The 18,500-nt window shown below is 43.7% G+C and overlaps 3 protein-coding genes and 2 pseudogenes across 9 annotated transcripts; all 5 read left to right on the top strand.

Annotated features, from left to right (window-relative positions):
- Nucleotides 1-1,351: 1,351 nt before the first annotated feature.
- On the top strand, nt 1,352-2,543 carry LOC136545857 (uncharacterized; annotated as a pseudogene).
- Nucleotides 2,544-2,752: 209 nt separating this feature from the next.
- On the top strand, nt 2,753-4,076 carry LOC136543809 (uncharacterized; annotated as a pseudogene).
- Nucleotides 4,077-6,029: 1,953 nt separating this feature from the next.
- LOC136545856 (manganese-dependent ADP-ribose/CDP-alcohol diphosphatase) lies at nt 6,030-7,844 on the top strand. Of its 7 annotated transcripts, none has more exons than XM_066537835.1 (3): nt 6,030-6,320; nt 6,542-6,600; nt 6,741-7,844. In XM_066537835.1, the coding sequence occupies exon 3, from the start codon at nt 6,764-6,766 to the stop codon at nt 7,721-7,723; it is 960 nt and encodes a 319-aa protein (XP_066393932.1). In that variant the 5' UTR covers nt 6,030-6,320; nt 6,542-6,600; nt 6,741-6,763; the 3' UTR covers nt 7,724-7,844. The 7 variants fall into 7 exon arrangements, with proteins under 7 accessions (XP_066393932.1, XP_066393933.1, XP_066393927.1 ...); XM_066537830.1 differs by having other exon boundaries at nt 6,031-6,320; nt 6,699-7,844; XM_066537831.1 differs by having other exon boundaries at nt 6,031-6,320; nt 6,688-7,844.
- Nucleotides 7,845-8,576: 732 nt separating this feature from the next.
- LOC136541730 (serine/threonine-protein kinase AFC2-like) lies at nt 8,577-13,466 on the top strand. The gene is made up of 12 exons (XM_066533783.1): nt 8,577-8,788; nt 9,671-9,863; nt 10,389-10,415; nt 10,744-10,897; nt 11,031-11,079; nt 11,172-11,286; nt 11,638-11,729; nt 12,078-12,213; nt 12,315-12,379; nt 12,456-12,553; nt 12,641-12,743; nt 12,923-13,466. Exons 1-12 carry the CDS (start codon nt 8,693-8,695, stop codon nt 13,070-13,072), a joined length of 1,278 nt encoding a protein of 425 aa, XP_066389880.1. The 5' UTR covers nt 8,577-8,692; the 3' UTR covers nt 13,073-13,466.
- Nucleotides 13,467-14,201: 735 nt separating this feature from the next.
- LOC136545855 (uncharacterized protein At3g49055) lies at nt 14,202-18,384 on the top strand. Its single transcript, XM_066537829.1, has 5 exons — nt 14,202-15,644; nt 15,735-15,811; nt 16,172-16,283; nt 16,394-16,510; nt 17,599-18,384. The coding sequence occupies exons 1-5, from the start codon at nt 14,376-14,378 to the stop codon at nt 17,947-17,949; spliced, it is 1,926 nt and encodes a 641-aa protein (XP_066393926.1). The 5' UTR covers nt 14,202-14,375; the 3' UTR covers nt 17,950-18,384.
- The last annotated feature ends 116 nt before the right edge of the window (nt 18,385-18,500 follow it).

The raw sequence follows: 18,500 nt of genomic DNA, 5'->3' as shown, positions 1-18,500 counted from the left end.
GATCGGTGCTGGCTCCCTGTCTCCACGACGCGAGCACGCGACGATGCAGCAGAGGCGACGGCGGGGCGGCGTGAGGTGACCACGGGGCAGTGTGGGGAGACCACGGGGCAGCATGAGGCGACGACAACCCTATGTCCTCCCCCTTCCTCGTCCTTCTCATCGGTGATTCCCTCACTCTCCCCTTCATCCTCGTCCTCTCTCCCTCCTCTAGTGTTCTCTAGGGTTCTTGGAAAAGGAAAAAAAATCTCCCTTCCATTCGAGAGAGAGAGAGAGGAGAGGGGGGAGGAGGAGCACACCGTGAGCTCTGAAGGGAGAGGCCGGCGGCGGCGCGGTAGATCGAGCAACACCATGTAGCTCGCATCGGTGGGAGGACCCACACGCCCATGCGTTGGTGAGGTGGTGGGGCCTGCTTGGCGCTCGAGTTGGAATGGCAGCGGCGGTGGGGAGGTGGTGGGCGGTGGTCCTTGCTGTGGCGGTGCTGCTCAGGCTGGGACGGGTCGTCGCCAACACCTAGGGTGAGTCCTACCTAATCTCATACATACTAGTAAGCCGTGCGCTACCCCGGTTTGGATTCATCCCAAGTTCAAAATCTATACAGCTGGGATGGAGCATATGGGCTTGATTCTTTTACGGGTTTGATTGATGCTCATAGGTGTTGCCTGCTCTCTACTTCTTGCTTCCGTTTGTGGTGATGTATTTGGTGGATATTTGTTGTTTATGCATAGAGCGTACATTTTGTTATAGCTCTACCTCGATGGATCAGAGGAATGAACAAGCCATGTTCAGTTGGTTTCGAGGAAAACATAGACTTTTTGTTTGGTGTAGTTCTTTCGTTGCGCCATATACTTTTCTCATTTGGGCGTTCAGTCCATCATTAAGTCTACTTCCAATAGCGAGGTAGCGAGAGACCACCAAGCTTAGCCTAGTTCGTTTGTACTATAAAAAGAGGAATTCTGCTAATATCGTCCTCCAGAATTAAGGAATGTCCCTTTGTTTCAGTCTGTAGTGAAGACTGAAGTTGACATACCTAGCCTATTAGCTCACTTTGTTACTTGTATTATTATCTAGATGATGTCTTGATTTGCCAAATGGTTTCTTGTTACTTATAGATCTCTCTAGCACCATTTAGAGTTGGGGAAGGTGAACCTCCGCCTTCTTAGGATCCGGTACCAACTCCAAAAGGTACTCCAAAAGCTTCTATATGACTATAAGTTTATATATGCTTCTATAAGGCGACTATAATGTTTATTACAGCTTCTATATGACATGGTCAATAATATAACTTCTATATGACATGGTTAATAATATTTAGCTTCTATATGACTATAAAATTGTATGCTTCAGTCCTGCAATGCGTCTCTCACTATGAGATCATATTAGAAAGAGGAGGGAGGAAGAAGACGATGACATGATGCTATTTATTTTCCCCACCTTATATCTTATGAGTTCTGCTAGAGGAGGGGAAAAGAAGAAATGTCATACTTTGGAAGAAACAGGCGAGGTTAAAGTTCGAAGACTCCTCAAGGAACATGTCAAGAACTGTCAAGTTGCATTTAGGATGGAACCACGCATCTTTAGAGAATTGGCAAATTATCTTGGAAGCAAAAGGCTTGTTGTTGATACTAGGATAACTGTGGAGGAGAAGTTGGGTTTCTTCCTATACATGTTAAGTCACAATGCCTCGTATGAGGATCTCCAAGTGTTCTTTGGGCATAGCAATGACACCTTCCATCATCACATCAACCACTTCTTCAAGGTGGTCATTCCCGCACTCTCTCGCCGTTACCTTCAAGCTCCTGATCCTAATCAAGTGCATAAAAAATCCAAGACAATCCTAGATTCTATCCATTTTTCAAGAATTGTCTAGGTGCCATTGATGGAACTCATATTCCTATTTCCATAGCCTCTGAGAAAGCTTCTCCTTTTAGAAATAGGAAGGGCACACTAAGCATTAATGTGATGGTGGCATGTGATTTCGATCTCAACTTCACTTTCATTTCTAGTGGATGGGAGGGATCGGCTATAGATTCCAGAGTGCTATGATCAGCTATGAGCAAGGGCTTCCAAGTACCTCTAGGCAAATTCTATCTAGTTGATGGAGGGTATGCAAATACTCCATCTTTTCTTGCTCCATATCGAGGAGTTCAATACCATTTGAAAGAATTTGGGGCTAGACATTGAAGGCCGCATAACCTAAAGGAGCTCTTTAACCACCGCCACACACTACTGAGGAACCATGTGGAAAGGGCTTTGGGGTGCTTAAGAAGCGCTTCCCCATTCTGAAAGTTGCCACATTCCACATGTTGGAAAATCAAGTAAAGATACCTATAGCTGCTTCCATCTTCCATAATCTGATCCGATTACTTCATGGAGATGAGGAATGGTTAGATCATCAGCCGGATAATATCTCTCCAAGAAACTTTGTTGCTGTACCAAGTGGTGATCAAATGAATGACCTAAATGTGGGTTCAGTACAAGGCAACGCTTTAAGAGACACCATCGCCCAAGAAATGTGGGTTCAGTACCAGCAACATTTAAATTAGTCTTTGAATAGGTTGTAATAAGTTAATAAGCTTGTAATAAGCATGGATTATAATTAAGCAGAGACTTCTTTTTAGTCTTTAAATTAGTCTTTGAATAGGTTGTAATAAGCTTTTGTCATGAATAAGCTTGTAATAAACTTGGCTTGTAATAATTGAATAAGCTTGTAATAAGTGAATAGGCTTGTGTCATATACTCATATTTGACAGCGATGGTTGGAAAAGGCTCCCCGAAGCTCAATATGATTGCAAGGGCGTCACCAAAGTTGCACCGGTTCTTGGGTATAACAAGTGGTATTAAAAAGAAGGCTTCTCCTAAATGCAGTAAGGCAAAGAAGACGGGAGGTTCGTCGAGAGGTATGGTGTTTAATTCTCTGCTATTATTGCTATTATTTCTTTGCTATTATTGTTGTTATTTCTTTGCAGCTGTTTGCTACTAAAAAGAACTTTCTTGAAGTAATTCTCTTCTATACAATTTATTCCACCATGTGCTATTATAGTAGTTTTAGTAAACCTTTAACCTGTAAACTGGTATTTCTTTACTGTTATTTGTATTTGCTGATTTTTGGTAACCTAATGTCTGACCATGGTTTATGTAGTAGTAAAGCAAAGAGCGGACTAGAATCCGGCCCTTGAGAAGTCCGTGGTAGACATTCTCCATGAGTATAAAGATAGTGGCTACAGAGGTGATAATGGATGGACCCCTGAAGGGTGGAATAAAATGGTGAAGGAGTTCCATCTGAGGAACAAGTATGTCAACTACACAAAGAGTTAGATTCAAGACAAAGAAGTACAGCTAAAGAAAGACTATAGGATGCTTAAAGAGGCAAGGAGGCAGAGTGGGGCCACCTGGAATGAAGATAGGCATATGGTTGAAGGATCACCATCTATGTGGGATAACCTTGAAATTGTAAGTTGATTTCTTGAAGTAATTCTATGGATATCCTCATAGTGATAACCTCATATTTGATCAATGGTTCTCTTTGAATGTGCAGACATTTCCTAAAATTAGGAAGTTCCGCAACAGTAAGGCAAGATTTCCACTATTTGATGTTTTAGGAGAGCTTTATGATGGTAGGTTCACTTTCTATAGTTGCAAACAGTGCCAATCAATATATTCTTTCTGCTTCTCACTTTAGTATTTGTTTGTTTCTATCTTGCTGATCTATATTATCCTATGATTCACTTGACTTGTCTACTAGTTCTGATGACTAAGCAACAATATGCTAGTTTTATAGAGTTAGGTCATAACTATATTGGTTCTCTTTATACTTGAATTTCATGAGGAAAGACCACTATCTATAGCTATTTCCTTGTTATCGTGTAGGTCATTTGGCTGAAGGTACTTACAATCTGACTTCTCTTGAGCCACCACAAGAGAAAGCACCACTTCGACAAATTCATGATGCAGATGACTTGGACAACATTGAGGTTCATGAGGTACTAGATGAAGATGATTCAATCACTAAGATACAAGAGGAAGCAAGTGAGGTTGTAGTTGTTGAAAGAAATGGACAGCGAGGTTCTCTGTCATGAGATGAAGAAAATGAGGTTGTAGCTGTTGAAAGAAGCAGGCAGCGAAGAACTACTACTACTATATCAAGCAAAAAACATGAAAAGGAAGAAAAGAGACCTAAGAAGGGTGAAAGGATTGAAGAAATGATGGGGAGATACCTAGACATGAGGACTAAGCAAGTACAAGATGAGTCTGCAGATCTAGCCAAAGAAAAGGAGGTTGCTGAAGGTAATGACTTCTCTATCAAAAGGTGTATATCTGTTCTGAGCACAATGAAATTGACAAAGGAAGAGAAGGCAAAAGTATTTGCAGTTTTCATCAAGAGCAAAGAAAATAGAGAGGCCTTCCTAAGTGGGTGTGAACTAGATCGAGAAGCAACTTTGGTTTGGCTCAAAAGTGCGATGGTCTAACATGTCAGTCTACTTAATTGCTGAAAACTTGATGTTTTCATTCTATTTGACTACAAGAGTCCTTTAGTTACTGCAAAACTGAAAGAAGAAATATTTTCTTTGTTGCTCTGTTGTTTGCTTGCTAAGTTCAGTGGATGTTGTCAGTGCTTTTACTTGTGTGCCGACAGTAGCAGTAGTTCAGTGGCCGATTACAGTAGCAGCAAAGTAGTTGTTTCTTTACATGCTTTCAATTAGTTGAAGTTAAAAAAACAGGCTGCAGTGCTCATAGCTTGCTTATTATACTTGCAGTGCATATAATTTAAGTAACTCATGGGCTTATACTTGCTGATTGTAGTGCATATAAAAGAATTTTCAGTACATGTTTAATTTGCACCTGTGGATGATCAAAATAATGTTAACTCCTGGTTTAATAAGCACATCAGCAACTTTTTGCGAGGGACAAGTCTGAAATTGATCAATTATGTTCATCCAACATAACACGGTGTGACCGTGTGAGGGACAAGTCTGGTATGCTTGTTTGTGCACTATGCCATTCCTGCTTAGATGCTAATTTGTTGGTTAAAATCCATGGGTGCAATCCACTGTGCACGTTGGATTGGATGAAAGCAACCTATGGGTGGGCTGAGAAAACAAATTCATTTGATTTGGAGTGGGGTTGGAATGAGGTGGGTTTAGTCAATTAGCAGGGCTACTACACTTGCTGTAGCTCATTCTAGGTTCAAGAACGTGCTTGAATTAGGAGCTGCTTATGGTGTTTTTATTGCACGTCACACAAGCTGCTGTAATTGACACGCTAAAACTAGCCCGTTACAGCACCGTAGCACATGGTAGCTTTTGCTTGTTTTGTCCCCTCAACTGATTTGTTCCACTGGTGTTTTGGTTGCCCTGTTTGCAGGACCACTCTGGTGGAGATATGACTAGTTGTGGTTTATGAGTGGAGCAATTCTGATGATGGAACAGAAACGCTCGTAGGAATCCCTAGTCTTCTTTTTTGAAGAGATCGACTCTACTCATGTATATGTCGAATTTTCTGATGTAGTGTTATTAGAGTTCTAGTACCAGATGCAAACTTACTGCCTGGTGGCCCCCAACTCCCAGTCACTCATATACCATTAATAACATTGTTGCGACCTCGATGTGGTGTTAACTTGAGCGGACGGTTACTTGACATGCAACTCAGATACGTGCAGTCGCTAAAAATTATGATAATGTTCAGATTATCATCTTTTGTAACTTGCGAGTCAATTACAGTCAAGTTGTTTCTAGATGTTCATTGCTTACAAGTACAGCTCTGCTACCCCTATTTTCTTGCCTCAACTGAACACTCCTTTTTTTCATCATGTTTTGATCCTGAGCAAAAATGATTATTCACCATTCACTCCATCTTGTCCAGGATCAAAACTTGGTCCGGCACCAATCAGGTGCTGCCGAACGAGGCCTAAAGGGACTTGAATTGGAGCGCTCTTGAATTAAGTTTCCTTTCTTTTTTTCGGCAAAAAAATAAAATAGAGGGTCTATTTGAATTTCAAGGGGGCAGGCAGCTTTGTCTAACAAAAAGGCCCTCGCAGTTTCAGACTTGTCTTCCTCCCCTATAGACCCATACCACCGACGGGTCACAGGCGGCGGGAGTTTGAGGTTGTACTTTGTACGACCGAGGGGCGGCGAGCGCGGCGCTGGAAGGATTGACGGAGAATCCGCGGAAGTCCAGGCAGCCCACCCGCGCGCGCCGGCTCCCCTGGCGACGGCCGCATCTCGTCGCCTACTCGCCTGTGCCCTTACCCAGCCAATCCGTCAGTCTGTGGGGTTGGAGTGGAGATCGATTCGGACGTGGGCTGCCCCCTTCTTTTGTTGTTGGTATATATAAACAATCTCAGCTTCATTGTTTATATGAATCAATTCCTCATTTCCAATAGTTTGTTTTGCCCTAAGCTGAGTCTAAATCTGTACTTCTCTCCATTCAGTTAGTTGTGATTTGCGAATTTGTTTGCTACGTGGTGGCCTACTAATCCACAATCCATTCGTCAATGTTCAATTTGTTCCTCTTCAGTGCGCTAATTTCAGTTGTTCCTCTTCAGCGTGCTAATTTCAGTTGATTCTCGGTAGACACCACTGAACTTTTTGGTTTCCAATTAAGGTGCGCACGCATTTCATAATTTTTTTTTCTTCTTTCAAATAGGTCAATAATTTCTCAGTTCTGAACAGATCTTGTTTCGATATTCCGTTCGAGCACAGGGATCGTCTCCTCTCACACTGAGTTGCTGGTTTATTCTGAAGGTCCTTCAAGCTAAGTTCTGAGGATGGCTGTGGCTAATGGAGTAGTAGCCCGTGCATCAACAAAGGAACCCTTGTTTTCCTTTGGTGTCATAGCTGATGTTCAGTATGCTGATATCCCAGATGGCCGCTCGTTCCTCGGCGTCCCACGATACTACCGCCACAGCATTAGCGTCCTCCAAAGTGCTGTCGACAGGTGGAACGAACAAGGCAACATCAAGTTCTCGATCAATTTTGGCGACATCATTGATGGCTACTGCCCGAAGGACAAATCGTTGTGGGCGGTGCAGAAGGTCCTTGATGAATTCGACAAGTTTGATGGCCCAACATATCACATGATTGGCAACCATTGCCTGTACAACCTTCCACGCAGCCAGTTGGTGTCTCTGCTTAAGATCGCAACAGATTCTGATCGTGCTTATTATGACTTCTCGCCATGCCCCGGGTTCAGAATTGTTGTTCTGGATGCTTATGACTTCAGTTGCCTCGGCTGGCCCAATGATCATCCTGTGACTGCAGCTGCAATGAAGCTCCTGGATGAGAAGAACCCAAACACTGACAAGAACAGCCCTGATGGTCTGGTCGGCGTTGACAGGCGGTTCGTGAAGTTCAATGGCGCAGTTGGCAAGGAGCAGCTGTCCTGGCTCAATGGTGTCCTCCAGGACGCATCGGCGCACCATCAAAATGTCATCGTATGCAGCCATCTCCCAATGGATCCCGGGGCATCTTCCCCGGCAGCTCTCATGTGGAACTACGATGAGGTGATGGCTATTGTTCACCAGTACAGCTGTGTCAAGGCCTGCTTTGCTGGGCATGACCACAAGGGTGGCCATTCTGTGGACTCACACGGTGTGCACCACCGCACCCTGGAGGCTGCCTTGGAGTGTCCTCCTGGCACCAGCGCATTTGGTCATGTCGAAGTGTATCCTGACAGGCTGCTGCTTGTAGGTTTTGACAGAATGGCTGATACTGAGATCCCTTTTTGAGCCATTAGAGTGTTTGTCTAGCACACAAAAATTCATGTGACTTCATTGTCCGCGGCATAGTTCCATTGAAACTGGATTGCAATAATGAAATGAATTCCATATGGTCCTTGGTTTCTATTAAGGAATGCTCGAGTAATCCCCTTGCTGCGGCTACTTTACACGAATGTGTCTAACAATAATCATGGATTTTACATTTTTACTGCTTGGATTGAAAGGACTAAACGCAGCCATGGTTCACAGCATCTTTTGATACTTCCCTTGTCCAACCGTAGGAGGCTGATCAAACTTGCATGTACTCGTAAAATTGTTTCCTTTTCAGTCCCTTGTATGGATGGTTTGATTTTTTTTAAAAACTAAAATAAATGATTGCGTTCACACCATCTTCGTTTTTGGTATTTTGTGGAATTGCATCAAGTTGATGATACTTGTACAGCCTTCATGTGTATTCTGCAGTTTCTTGTGTTGTACAGACTACAACTGTATTGTACAGACTACATAATCATGATTTGATTGCAGTGGTAAGATTTGATTGCAGTGGTGATCGTGATTGCTATGCTCACGCTGTTCGCTGGTTGGTTTCGACCAGCCCAAATCAGCCAACCAACAGTGTTTTCCTCTCACATGAAACCAGCCCAAACCAGCCCAGAAACCAACCAGCGAACAGGCCGGCTGTATTTTTGCCCTGTTTTTCCGAGGAATACTAAAAAAAACAATAAAGATAAGCACGAATCCTGGCGCAGTGCGTGCTTTCGTTTGGTTTGGTCAAACCACAGGAGACGTACGCGTACGCTACCAGCCTACTGCGTGTCCGCATCCGATTCGCACCAATCCCTGATCCCCCCGCCCCCCGCGACGCGCATACGACGGACGCCCCTCCACTTTCCCCGTTCCCTTCGCGCGTTTTCCCCTCCCTTCGCGACCTATTCCTGACGTTTCCCCAATTCCTCCGCGCTAAGCAGAGCAACAGCGATGGCGACGGAGTGTGCTGCCGCCGCGGCCGATCTGGCCACCGGCCGTCCCCGCAAGCGGGCGAGGCTTGGCTGGGACGTGGCGCCGGCTGCCGAGGTAAACGCCCCTCACCGACTCCTCTGCTCTCCGATGTGTTGAGGCGATTCCGCATACAACTATCACCTATTCCGTTAGCTATGTCATTACCCTGTAGATCTAGTCGTTTATGTGTTGTATTAGAGCCCAGATCTACAGAATTTTTACAGTGGTCTTGCAAAATTAGTATGCCAATGTTCTTGATGCTGCTGCTAATTTTTTAGCCTGCTTAATCTGACCAGGTTTATATTTGACCTAGAGTATGCATGCTTAGTCTTTTTTTCGAGAGCACGCCTAGAGCTGCGTATAGTTTGTTTTAACATACTGGCAAATTTAGGCTCAATACATATTAGATTTTTTGTATGTCAGCAATCACTCCTTTTAAGTTATGTTTTAATTCATGGAAAAACATCTTGGACTGGATTAGTAGCATAAAAAATGCTTTCTACCTGAAATGGGAACGTGGTTTCACATAATTCAGCCATGCCTTCTGTTGCAATTGTTATTATGCTTGATCTACATGATTATGATCTAACTGAATTTTATTTATCAAATAAGAACCACCTGTTAGCATTTATGAATAGTGTGTATTCTGTTGAAGTTTGCATCTTAATACAAGTAGTTTGTAGCTTACCAAGTTCAATTTCTCCCGTGGGCTTAAGTATGGATGGAATAAAGGGCAGAATGTGCAATATGTTCTCTTCAATTATAACTACATGCTTTCAAGTTCTTATCTATAATCTCTCATGTATTATGTCTGTGATAACTGATACTATTCCTTGTTCTATTCACCTCTGTGTTCCTTTTTTCTTATGTGGCTTAATTATCTCTGTGACCATCACACTGGGAAGTATTTGTCTATATTTTCTCTTGCATGAAAAAACGATGGATGGATGTGTGTAGGCTCAGATAGGAACATTTTGTGGGCAAGAAGTTGGTGATGTGGCCAGCCTGCTATCATCAGCAAATCCTTCCGACCATACTTGTTCATCTCTGCTCCCGAAGGGTGTGGCTCGAAATGCTTCCCCTCCCTGGAGAGAAGACGACAAAGATGGCCATTACGTATTTGCTGTTGGAGAGAATTTGACCTCTCGCTGTAATTACACTTGACTATCACTATTGGAGTAATCTCTCTGTGATATGTGATGTTCATCCTTCTGGGAGTTGCATTCCCTTTTTCTTATACTCATTTAAAAATCTGTGGATTTCTTTGTACTGTTAGCATTTTTTTTCTTTTGAACGGATATCGCCATTTTAACCTTTTCATTATTTTTCAATCATGCCTCAGTGGACATCTATTTAGTTTCATACCCTTTTGAAACCTTTTTTGAACACTATTGCATTAAGCAAATGGCATTTTAAAAAATTATTTTCTTGCTTGGGTGCTCTTGTTTTATTTTGCTTTCTAATCTATGTGGTTCAAGGTTTTCAATGTCGTCCATGTTGACTTATTTTATAGCCCCCAATGATGTTAATGTTATATTTCATCTCGACATAAGATCCTTTTTTTTTTCTCTTTGTGATTGGCTGTCTGTTTTTGTATTCCTATAAATGTTCTGAACTTATTGCACTTGTGGGAATGGCACCATTCTAATATATCATTTTTTATGTTTTTTTGCAGACAAGATATACAGAAAAATGGGCGAAGGTTAGTATTTCTTTGCCATCACGTACTCATGCAAAATGCAGACTATTTAATTTTAGTTTATTAATTGTGAGTTCAAGGACCTGTGCCATTTTTTTCTCTCGGACACGCAGGAGAGCTGCGTATTATTATATTAAGAAGAAAGAAAAAGGGGAAGAACCCAAACAAACAAAAACTCACCCACTCATGCCACCGATTAACTAAATAAGCGTGCCCGTGTACAAGAGACATTTGCCATTGTTATAGTTTCTGAAGCATCATGTTATTTTTATGATGCAAGTGACTCAGCAAAACTTCCTGTGATATTTGATATCTTTTTATTTGTTTATAGGTACTTTTGGTCAAGTACTGGAATGCTGGGACCGAGAAAGCAAAGAGATGGTGGCTATTAAAATTGTTCGCTCTGTAAAGAAATACAGTGATGCAGCAATGATAGAGATTGATGTCCTGCAGAAGCTTGCAAGAAATGATGCTGCAGGAAAACAGTAAGTTATACTTTTACTTGTCCCCATTATGAAAACAAAGAGATAAGTTCTGTGCATTAAATTGTGGCCTTTCTTAAAAACTATGTTGCTGCTGTAATGGAGGAAAGTTACATCCTTATGAGTCTTTTTGCAGTTGTGTTCAAATACGGAACTGGTTTGACTATCGTAGCCATATTTGTATTGTAAGTATAATGGTTGATTTATAGAAATTTTCCCCAACCTGTCATGTAGACATTGGGGTCAAATCAATCAATAAATTTCGATGAATGAACAGGTCTGCGAGAAGCTTGGCCCAAGCTTATATGATTTTCTGCAGAAAACTGGCTTCCGCCCGTTTCCAATTGATCTAGTTCGCCAGATCGGAGAGCAACTTTTGGAATCTGTTGCATGTGTGTAGAGACAGTACCCTGCAAACTTTGAATATGTTATTTTTTCTTTTATTTAAGATTGTTATTTATTTTTTTGTTTTTCTTATCTGATGTATTGCTCTTCTTTGACTTCAACTGAGTATTTCGACTTCAAAAATTTTGTAACACATTTGAAATACAATGGATAGTGCTTTTTCATATTTTTCCTTCCTTTATTTAGAAAATTAATTCTATATTTTTCAAATACTTGTGTGCTAATTTGATGTTGTTTTCTTTGCCTTTTTGAATCATCATCTTTTATGCCAGTACTCGGAACTTGGTTTCACATTTTTTTTCTGGTGTATCCTGATATTTGCCTTTACTTCCATGCAGTCATGCATCGTCTGCAGCTAATTCATACTGATCTGAAACCAGAGAACATCCTCCTTGTTTCTTCAGATTATGTCAAGTTACCTGATCCCAAGGTACTTTTACGCTACATGATTAAGTGTAACTTGTTTACTTTATTCAATGTGATGTGCCATCTCTTCTTTTATAGAGCTAACCCTAACAAATGATGCTAACAATCTTGATCTCATCTGACTGACAATCCACTGTCTATCTCTTGCTTAGCTAAGAAGCAAACTAATAAACCAACTAGCTTGATCTGATCAATTGCATGCATTTGCTGCTTGTGTGCTCGGACCTTTATGGCTGTCTCTGCTAAGGCCCAGCCCATAACACTCTCTTCAGTTTAATCTCTTGTCTACTGTAATTTTTCTTGAACTGCTGTCTGCTTCACTAGTCATCTTAACTACAAATTTTCAATCTAGGGTGGATCATTCTCAAGGAAACTGCCAAAATCAAATGCCATTAAGTTGATTGACTTTGGAAGCGCAGCATACCATCACCAGGATCGCAGTTACATTGTATCTACCAGACACTATCGAGCCCCTGAAGTTATTTTGGGTATGAACTTGACTGTAGTTGCTGCCTAATTGCACACGTCCTTTTTTTATTTTTATTACTTGTGGAGCCCAGTTGCTTAATATTTGTGTCACTGTTGTAAGGGCATGGATGGAGCTATCCTTGTGATATCTGGAGTGTTGGTTGTATACTTGTTGAGCTTTGCTCGGTATGTATTTCTCTAATTTTGGTTGTTGATATCGAAAAAGTGCATGTCTGATTAAATCATTTGCCTCATTTTAAAGGGTGAGACACTGTTCCAGACTCATGAGAACTTGGAACACCTTGCAATGATGGAGAGAGTTCTAGGCCCTCTTCCACGGCAGATGCTGGAAAGAGCTGAGTAGGGCTTTTGTTACCTGTTTGCATTTTTGTACCTAATGCTGCCTTTTTGAGACTAATTCTAGTCGTTTGCCTTCTGTAAACTCAGCCAGCATGCAGAGAAGTACGTCAGAAGAGGAAGATTGAACTGGCCAGAAGGAGCAACAACAAAAGAGAGCGTTAGAGCTGTTCTCAAACTGCCTCGCCTTCAGGTAAATGTGACAAGGTTCCTGATGCTTGGCTGATTGATTCTTCCTCCTGGGTTTTCATTTTCTTTCCCACCTTGCTATTACAAACAATGGCACTCAATGTCCCTTCCTTGGCTTGGTATTACTATCTTTTGGATTTGTTTATCTGTCGTTCTAACAGTGCTCACTTGTTTCTGATCCAGAACCTGGTGATGCATCATGTGGATCACTCTGCTGGGGACTTGATTGACCTTCTGAAGCGCCTCCTAGCCTATGAGCCCTCGGCAAGGCTGACTGCTCAAGAAGCGTTGAGTCATGTCTTCTTTACCAGACACGGCAAAAACCACTCGTAACCAGTCGTCATGACATCTCCGATGATGCTGTGGCACATTTATCTGACGCAGAACTAACAAAATCCAGAGACAATTGGGAGCTCTGAGGATTCAGAGGCAAGAGATACAGCCTTGAGAATTCAGATGGTCGCTAAAAAAGAAAAAAAGACAACTTGGCGCGAGTGCTGGTAGACGCTTATATGTTGTGACTGACTGATTTGTGTAACTGAAAAGTGTAATTCCCCATTGTCCCGCCTCCGCCTACCTAGATTGTCCCGCCTCCGTCTGCCGGTCTGGTATACGCGCGCGCGCGCGCGTGTGTGTGAAGATTGCAGTTGGTTACCAATGCAAGTGTAACTTAAATCAACTGGTACAAAATTTTCTTTATAAAGTTGCAATTTGCAAGTTCATACAACACCAGTTTCGTTGAGCAATGAGCATCGATCGGCATCGGCTCATCCTTGTGACATGCGTCGCGGACGAAAAGAAATTTGTTTGTGACGTTGCTGATGCGTATCGGCACTATTGCAGAGTTCCTGAAGTATCGGAGTTATTATATATATACAAGACGAATATTCCGTTCTATACTTCCCCAGAAAGAAAATGCAAGACGAATATTCCGTTGTACTTCCAAAGAAAAAAAAACGTGGGATGAAGATTTCTAGTTTATCTTGCCATTCTTTCTTTCAGCTTCTCCTTTCTTCCCCGTCGCCGGCGACCTCACCGACCCGTCCATAGAAAGTGAAAGGAGCAGCACGCATCGGGTCCGGCCAACTCGCCGCCGTGCCACTAGTCCAAACAGCCCAACGGAGACGGAGCAGTTCGTCTTGTGCGTGGAGAAATAAATAAAATAAGGGTACGTTTGATTCCAAATAAATCACCTACTTATAAGTTGAAAAGTAAAATAAGTGACTTATTTTGCTAAATATCATCAACTTATAAGTCATCCTGTTTATAAGTTTTAAGTTAGCTCAGCCCTACTTAAAACTTATAAGTCACCTTTTTCTGCATAGGGCCCACATCTTTAATAAGCTTATAAGTTATCTACAACTAAATAAGTATGACTTATATGACTTATATGTCACTGGTTTTTAGTCATCTTATAAACCAAACATGCCCTAAATCCGAAGCGAAGCGGGGCAACTAATCAGGTCAGCCGGGCCCGGTCACGTTCCCACACTGCCGTGCCCGTCTCGCGCCCAATACAATACACCGACCCTGCGACGCCGCTCGTCAAGGAGGACACCCTCCCGTCCACGCGACGACAGAGGGACACCCACCCCATCACCACCGCCAAGGCCCAAAGCCGGCCGATTCCGACGCCATGGCCGACGACGACGACGCCGCCGTCCTCTCCGACGTCGACGAGGACCCCCTCCCACCCTACTCCACCTCTTCCGGATCCTCCCACAAAACCCTACCGCAAGCCCAACAACCCCTGCCACAGTCCGATGCCCAGGCGCAGCAGCAGCAGCGGCGGCTGCTGGACCTGGCCGCGGAGCTCGAGGAGGAGCGCCGCCTCCGCCGCGCGGCCGAGGCCTCCCTAGCGGAGGCCGAGTCCCGCGTCGCCCGCTTCAAGGCCTTCGCGCAGGACGTGCTCCGCAAGCGCGACGACCTCACCGCCGAGGCCGCGGCCTCCGCGCGGTCCCTCGCCGCGTTCCAGGCCGAGGCCGCTGCCTCCGCGCGGTCGCTCGCCGCGGTCCAGGCGGAGTCCGCCGCCTCCGCACGCTCCCTCGCCGCGCTCCAGGCCGAGGCCGCCACCGCCTCCTCCATGCTCTCCTCCGGCTTCGAGAGGATCTCCGCCAAGGCCTCCCCTTCCTCGGCCCCCGCCGCACCGCTCCCGACCTCCCAGAAGTACTCCTCCGGCCTCCCGGCCCTCGCATACGGCGTCCTCAAGCGCGCCAACGACATCGTCGACGACCTCCTCGCCCAGATCGACACCGCTAACCGCGACCGCGATCGCGCGCGGGAGCAGATGGAACACCGCAACTACCAGATCGCCATCGAGGTCTCTGAGCTCGAGGCGTCGCTCGCATCCAGGTCTGCCGAGGGCGAATCCCTCTCCAAATCTCTCTCCCAGCGGGAAGGCGAGATCTCCGAGCTCCGTGACAGGATCACCTCCCTCGAGGGGAAGCTCGATGCACAGAGGCCCGTGCTCGCGGAGCAGATCGGATGCACCTCCAAGCTGTACCACGAGATGCGGGAGGTGGTCAAGCTGGTCGATGCCGAAGCTGCCAGTGCCCTGTCGGACTCGGTTTTTGTCTGGAAGGAGACTGACGTCGAGGAGAGCCTCAAGGTGTCTCTGGAAGGGACGAAATTGGCCTATGAGCTTTCGGCAATGGCCCTGGAGAAGGTCGGGGCTTCTATCGATGACAAGGAGAGCAAGATGAGACGTTTGGAGGACAGGGTGGATGAACTGATTAAAGAGAAGGAGCACATTGGTGTGCTGCTCCGGAGCGCACTGCAGGCAACCACCAGTGAGGTGTTAAAGGTTGCAGAGGATGGACTGAGGGAAGCTGGCATTGAGATTGGACTTGACGAGCGAAAGGAGCACAGGCCAGGGAGTGTGGAGAAGGACGAGGTCTATACCCTGGTAAGTACAATTGATGTTACCATTCATGGAATTGCCCGTTCCTGAACATGTATAGTGCCTAAATTGTTTGTTATGCAATCAACATTGCAGGCAGGGGCTCTCGAGAATACAATGAAGGAGTCTCAGGTCAAGATTGTTGAGCTCCAACATCTTGTCGAAGCACTAAGGTAGTTACTGTGACAGATGAGATTTGATTCTATGATCTGTGAAATGTGGAGTCCATATCTTGCATAACAAAGTTTCTTCAGATCAGACCTAGTTCTAGGGGTTAGAGAAATCCCGGTTTCAAGTTCTTGTTTTCACCACCTGTTGAACATAGAATCACTTATGAACTTGGAACTTGGAAGAGCGGTTGTCTAGGTTGTGTAAACTGACCATATGTTTTTTAGGACATGCTTATTGAGCTTCTTTGCAACAAAAGAAAAACATTTGGATATTCCTGTGTTGCTATTTCATGTTGTGGATATTTTGAACCATTGTTAATTTCTTCCTGCTTCTGATCATTTATGTAATTTGCTGGCTTTAAGGGCGGAGTCTGGTTTACTTAGAACAAGGCTAGAAGGGCAAGAAAAGGAGATTGGTCAGCTAAGAAAGCAAATAAAAAATCTTGAAGAGAAGGAAAGGGTGGCAAATGAAAGCGTAAGTTTCTCTCCCATGTCTAGTTTCACGTCTCAAGTACACCACTTAAGTCTCTTTAAGATTATGATCAATGATCAAGTGCTAACTGCATTTTGATGCACTTGTTTCAGGTTGAGGGTCTGATGATGGACGTGACAGCTGCTGAAGAGGAGATTAAGCGGTGGAAGATGGCAGCAGAGCAGGAAGCTGAAGCTGGTAGATCAATTGAGAAAGAGTTCCAAACTCAGGTGTTCTAATACAAACATATTCCATATATATAGTTCTTATTCTCTAGGCGTTCAGTGCCATTTTTGTGTTTTTTTGGGAGATGGGGGTTACTCTTAAAATCTGGTGATTCTATCATGTTGTCACCTTTCCATCATAGTGTTCTGACAGAATGATATCTTTTGGAGGAACTTCTAGCACAGTTAGCTTGTCCCATATGCAATCAAACTACCACAAATAGTTTTGCAACTTATATATGTTTGATTTATTAACAGTGAACTCCTACACAAATATGAGAAAGCACAAAAGATTACAACACCTAGAATAGCATAACTACAATCCATGAGAATGGCATTTAACAGATTTATTCCTGCAAAAGGATGTTCAGCAGATTTTCCTCTGCTACATGTTTGAATTTGCCCTGAGCATACATGTTCTGGATACTAATAAGTGAGAGTGTGAGACAAGCATAAGACTGCTGCAGTGCTTAGCATAGATTATCATCGAAGGGGGGGGGGGGGGGGGGGGGGGTATAAAATCTAGTAGATATGCTAAACCATATGTTATTGCTTTGCATTTCATGTCATCTTTGTTATGTTTTTGTTGCTGTATTCAGTGTCTTCATCAACAGGTTGTTTCTGCTATTCTTGTTACAAACTGGAGTTCTGTACTTAATGGTATTACTGTTTTGTATTCCTAAGTGCATTCCTAGATATGGCACTGTCAGCTTAATGTAGAAAATGACTGCAGTGTGAAACAAGTTAGATGCCTTATGCAGTTATCCCATCAATATAGCTAAATTTTGCCTCTTGATATGTAGTAGTGTAAGGAAGGCCTCGTGCAGTCAGTGGTGGCAGCAGATGCTGCGCTCCATTACTAGTGCAGGGCGATGAGTTAATAACAACTGTGTGAAGCTTACAATAATCTGCAGGGGAGCCTTTATATAGAGCCATTTGTATCTTTGATATAGTGCCATGGCTTTTGGAACTTGTGTTCAAGCAAACATATATATATCAACTTGTGCAAGGGAATGGATGGTTTGTCTAAGATGGTGAAGCATCGCTTTCTGATTAGTCGAGCCAAATCTAATAGAGCTTTGTTTGTTGCACAGATATCATCCCTTCGCAAGGAATTGGACGAAGCAAAACAAGCTATGGTGGAGCTAGAAAACAAGCTGAAGTTCAAGGAAGAGACAGCTGCTGCTGCCATGGCCGCACGTGATGCTGCAGAGAAGTCTCTAAAGCTAGTAGATATGCGATCATCCAGACTACGTGAGAGGCTGGAGGAGCTTAATAGGCAGCTCGAAGAATCAGATAACAGAATCGACTCGGTAAATCGCAATGGCCATAGGTACATGTGCTGGCCGTGGCAGTGGTTGGGACTGAACTACGTGCGATTACCTCCAGTGGAGACAGATCAGACGTCCAATGAGATGGAGCTATCTGAACCCCTAATAATATAGGTGCTCCATATTTATACAGGTTGCAGATATATACAGATCCTGCTCTTTCACTAGATAAGGGGAACAGTAGAATTTTGTTTTTGGTTTGTGTTCTTGTGTAGATGTTTTCCCAATTTGTTGATGCATGTTTTGCGGAAAACTGACAGGTGCTGGAAGGCACCGTGTAATTGTAAAAGTTACCACTTGGGATATAGTAGTGAAGATGCTGAGAAGTCCATTCTTTGACAAGGATTGTTCCATTTTAAGATGAAACAGATCTCACTTGATCTTCAGTGTGATAACCATATGCTACTCTAGGTAGATGACACATTGTAAAGAGGAAGTCTATCTATGTTTCTGTAGGTGGATAGTTGACTTGAGTGCACAGATAAAGATGTGGCTGGATATTTCAGAAGCTATTTGTGGGAATAAAGAGTGGAGCTATTTCTGAGCTGCTGTCCTGCTTGCTGTTGGATGTCACAGAATGATTATTTTGACTTTTTGAGCCACTGAATGAGCAGAGCAGGTAAAGTAAGTCAAGTCTGTCTCGTGGCACGCGGTGCTTCTGTTCG

The sequence above is a fragment of the Miscanthus floridulus genome, chromosome 3 (genome assembly GCF_019320115.1).
Source record: "Miscanthus floridulus cultivar M001 chromosome 3, ASM1932011v1, whole genome shotgun sequence".
Taxonomy (NCBI): domain Eukaryota; kingdom Viridiplantae; phylum Streptophyta; class Magnoliopsida; order Poales; family Poaceae; genus Miscanthus; species Miscanthus floridulus.
Note: the sequence above shows the minus strand (reverse complement) of the source record. Positions and strands in the feature narration are given on the sequence as shown.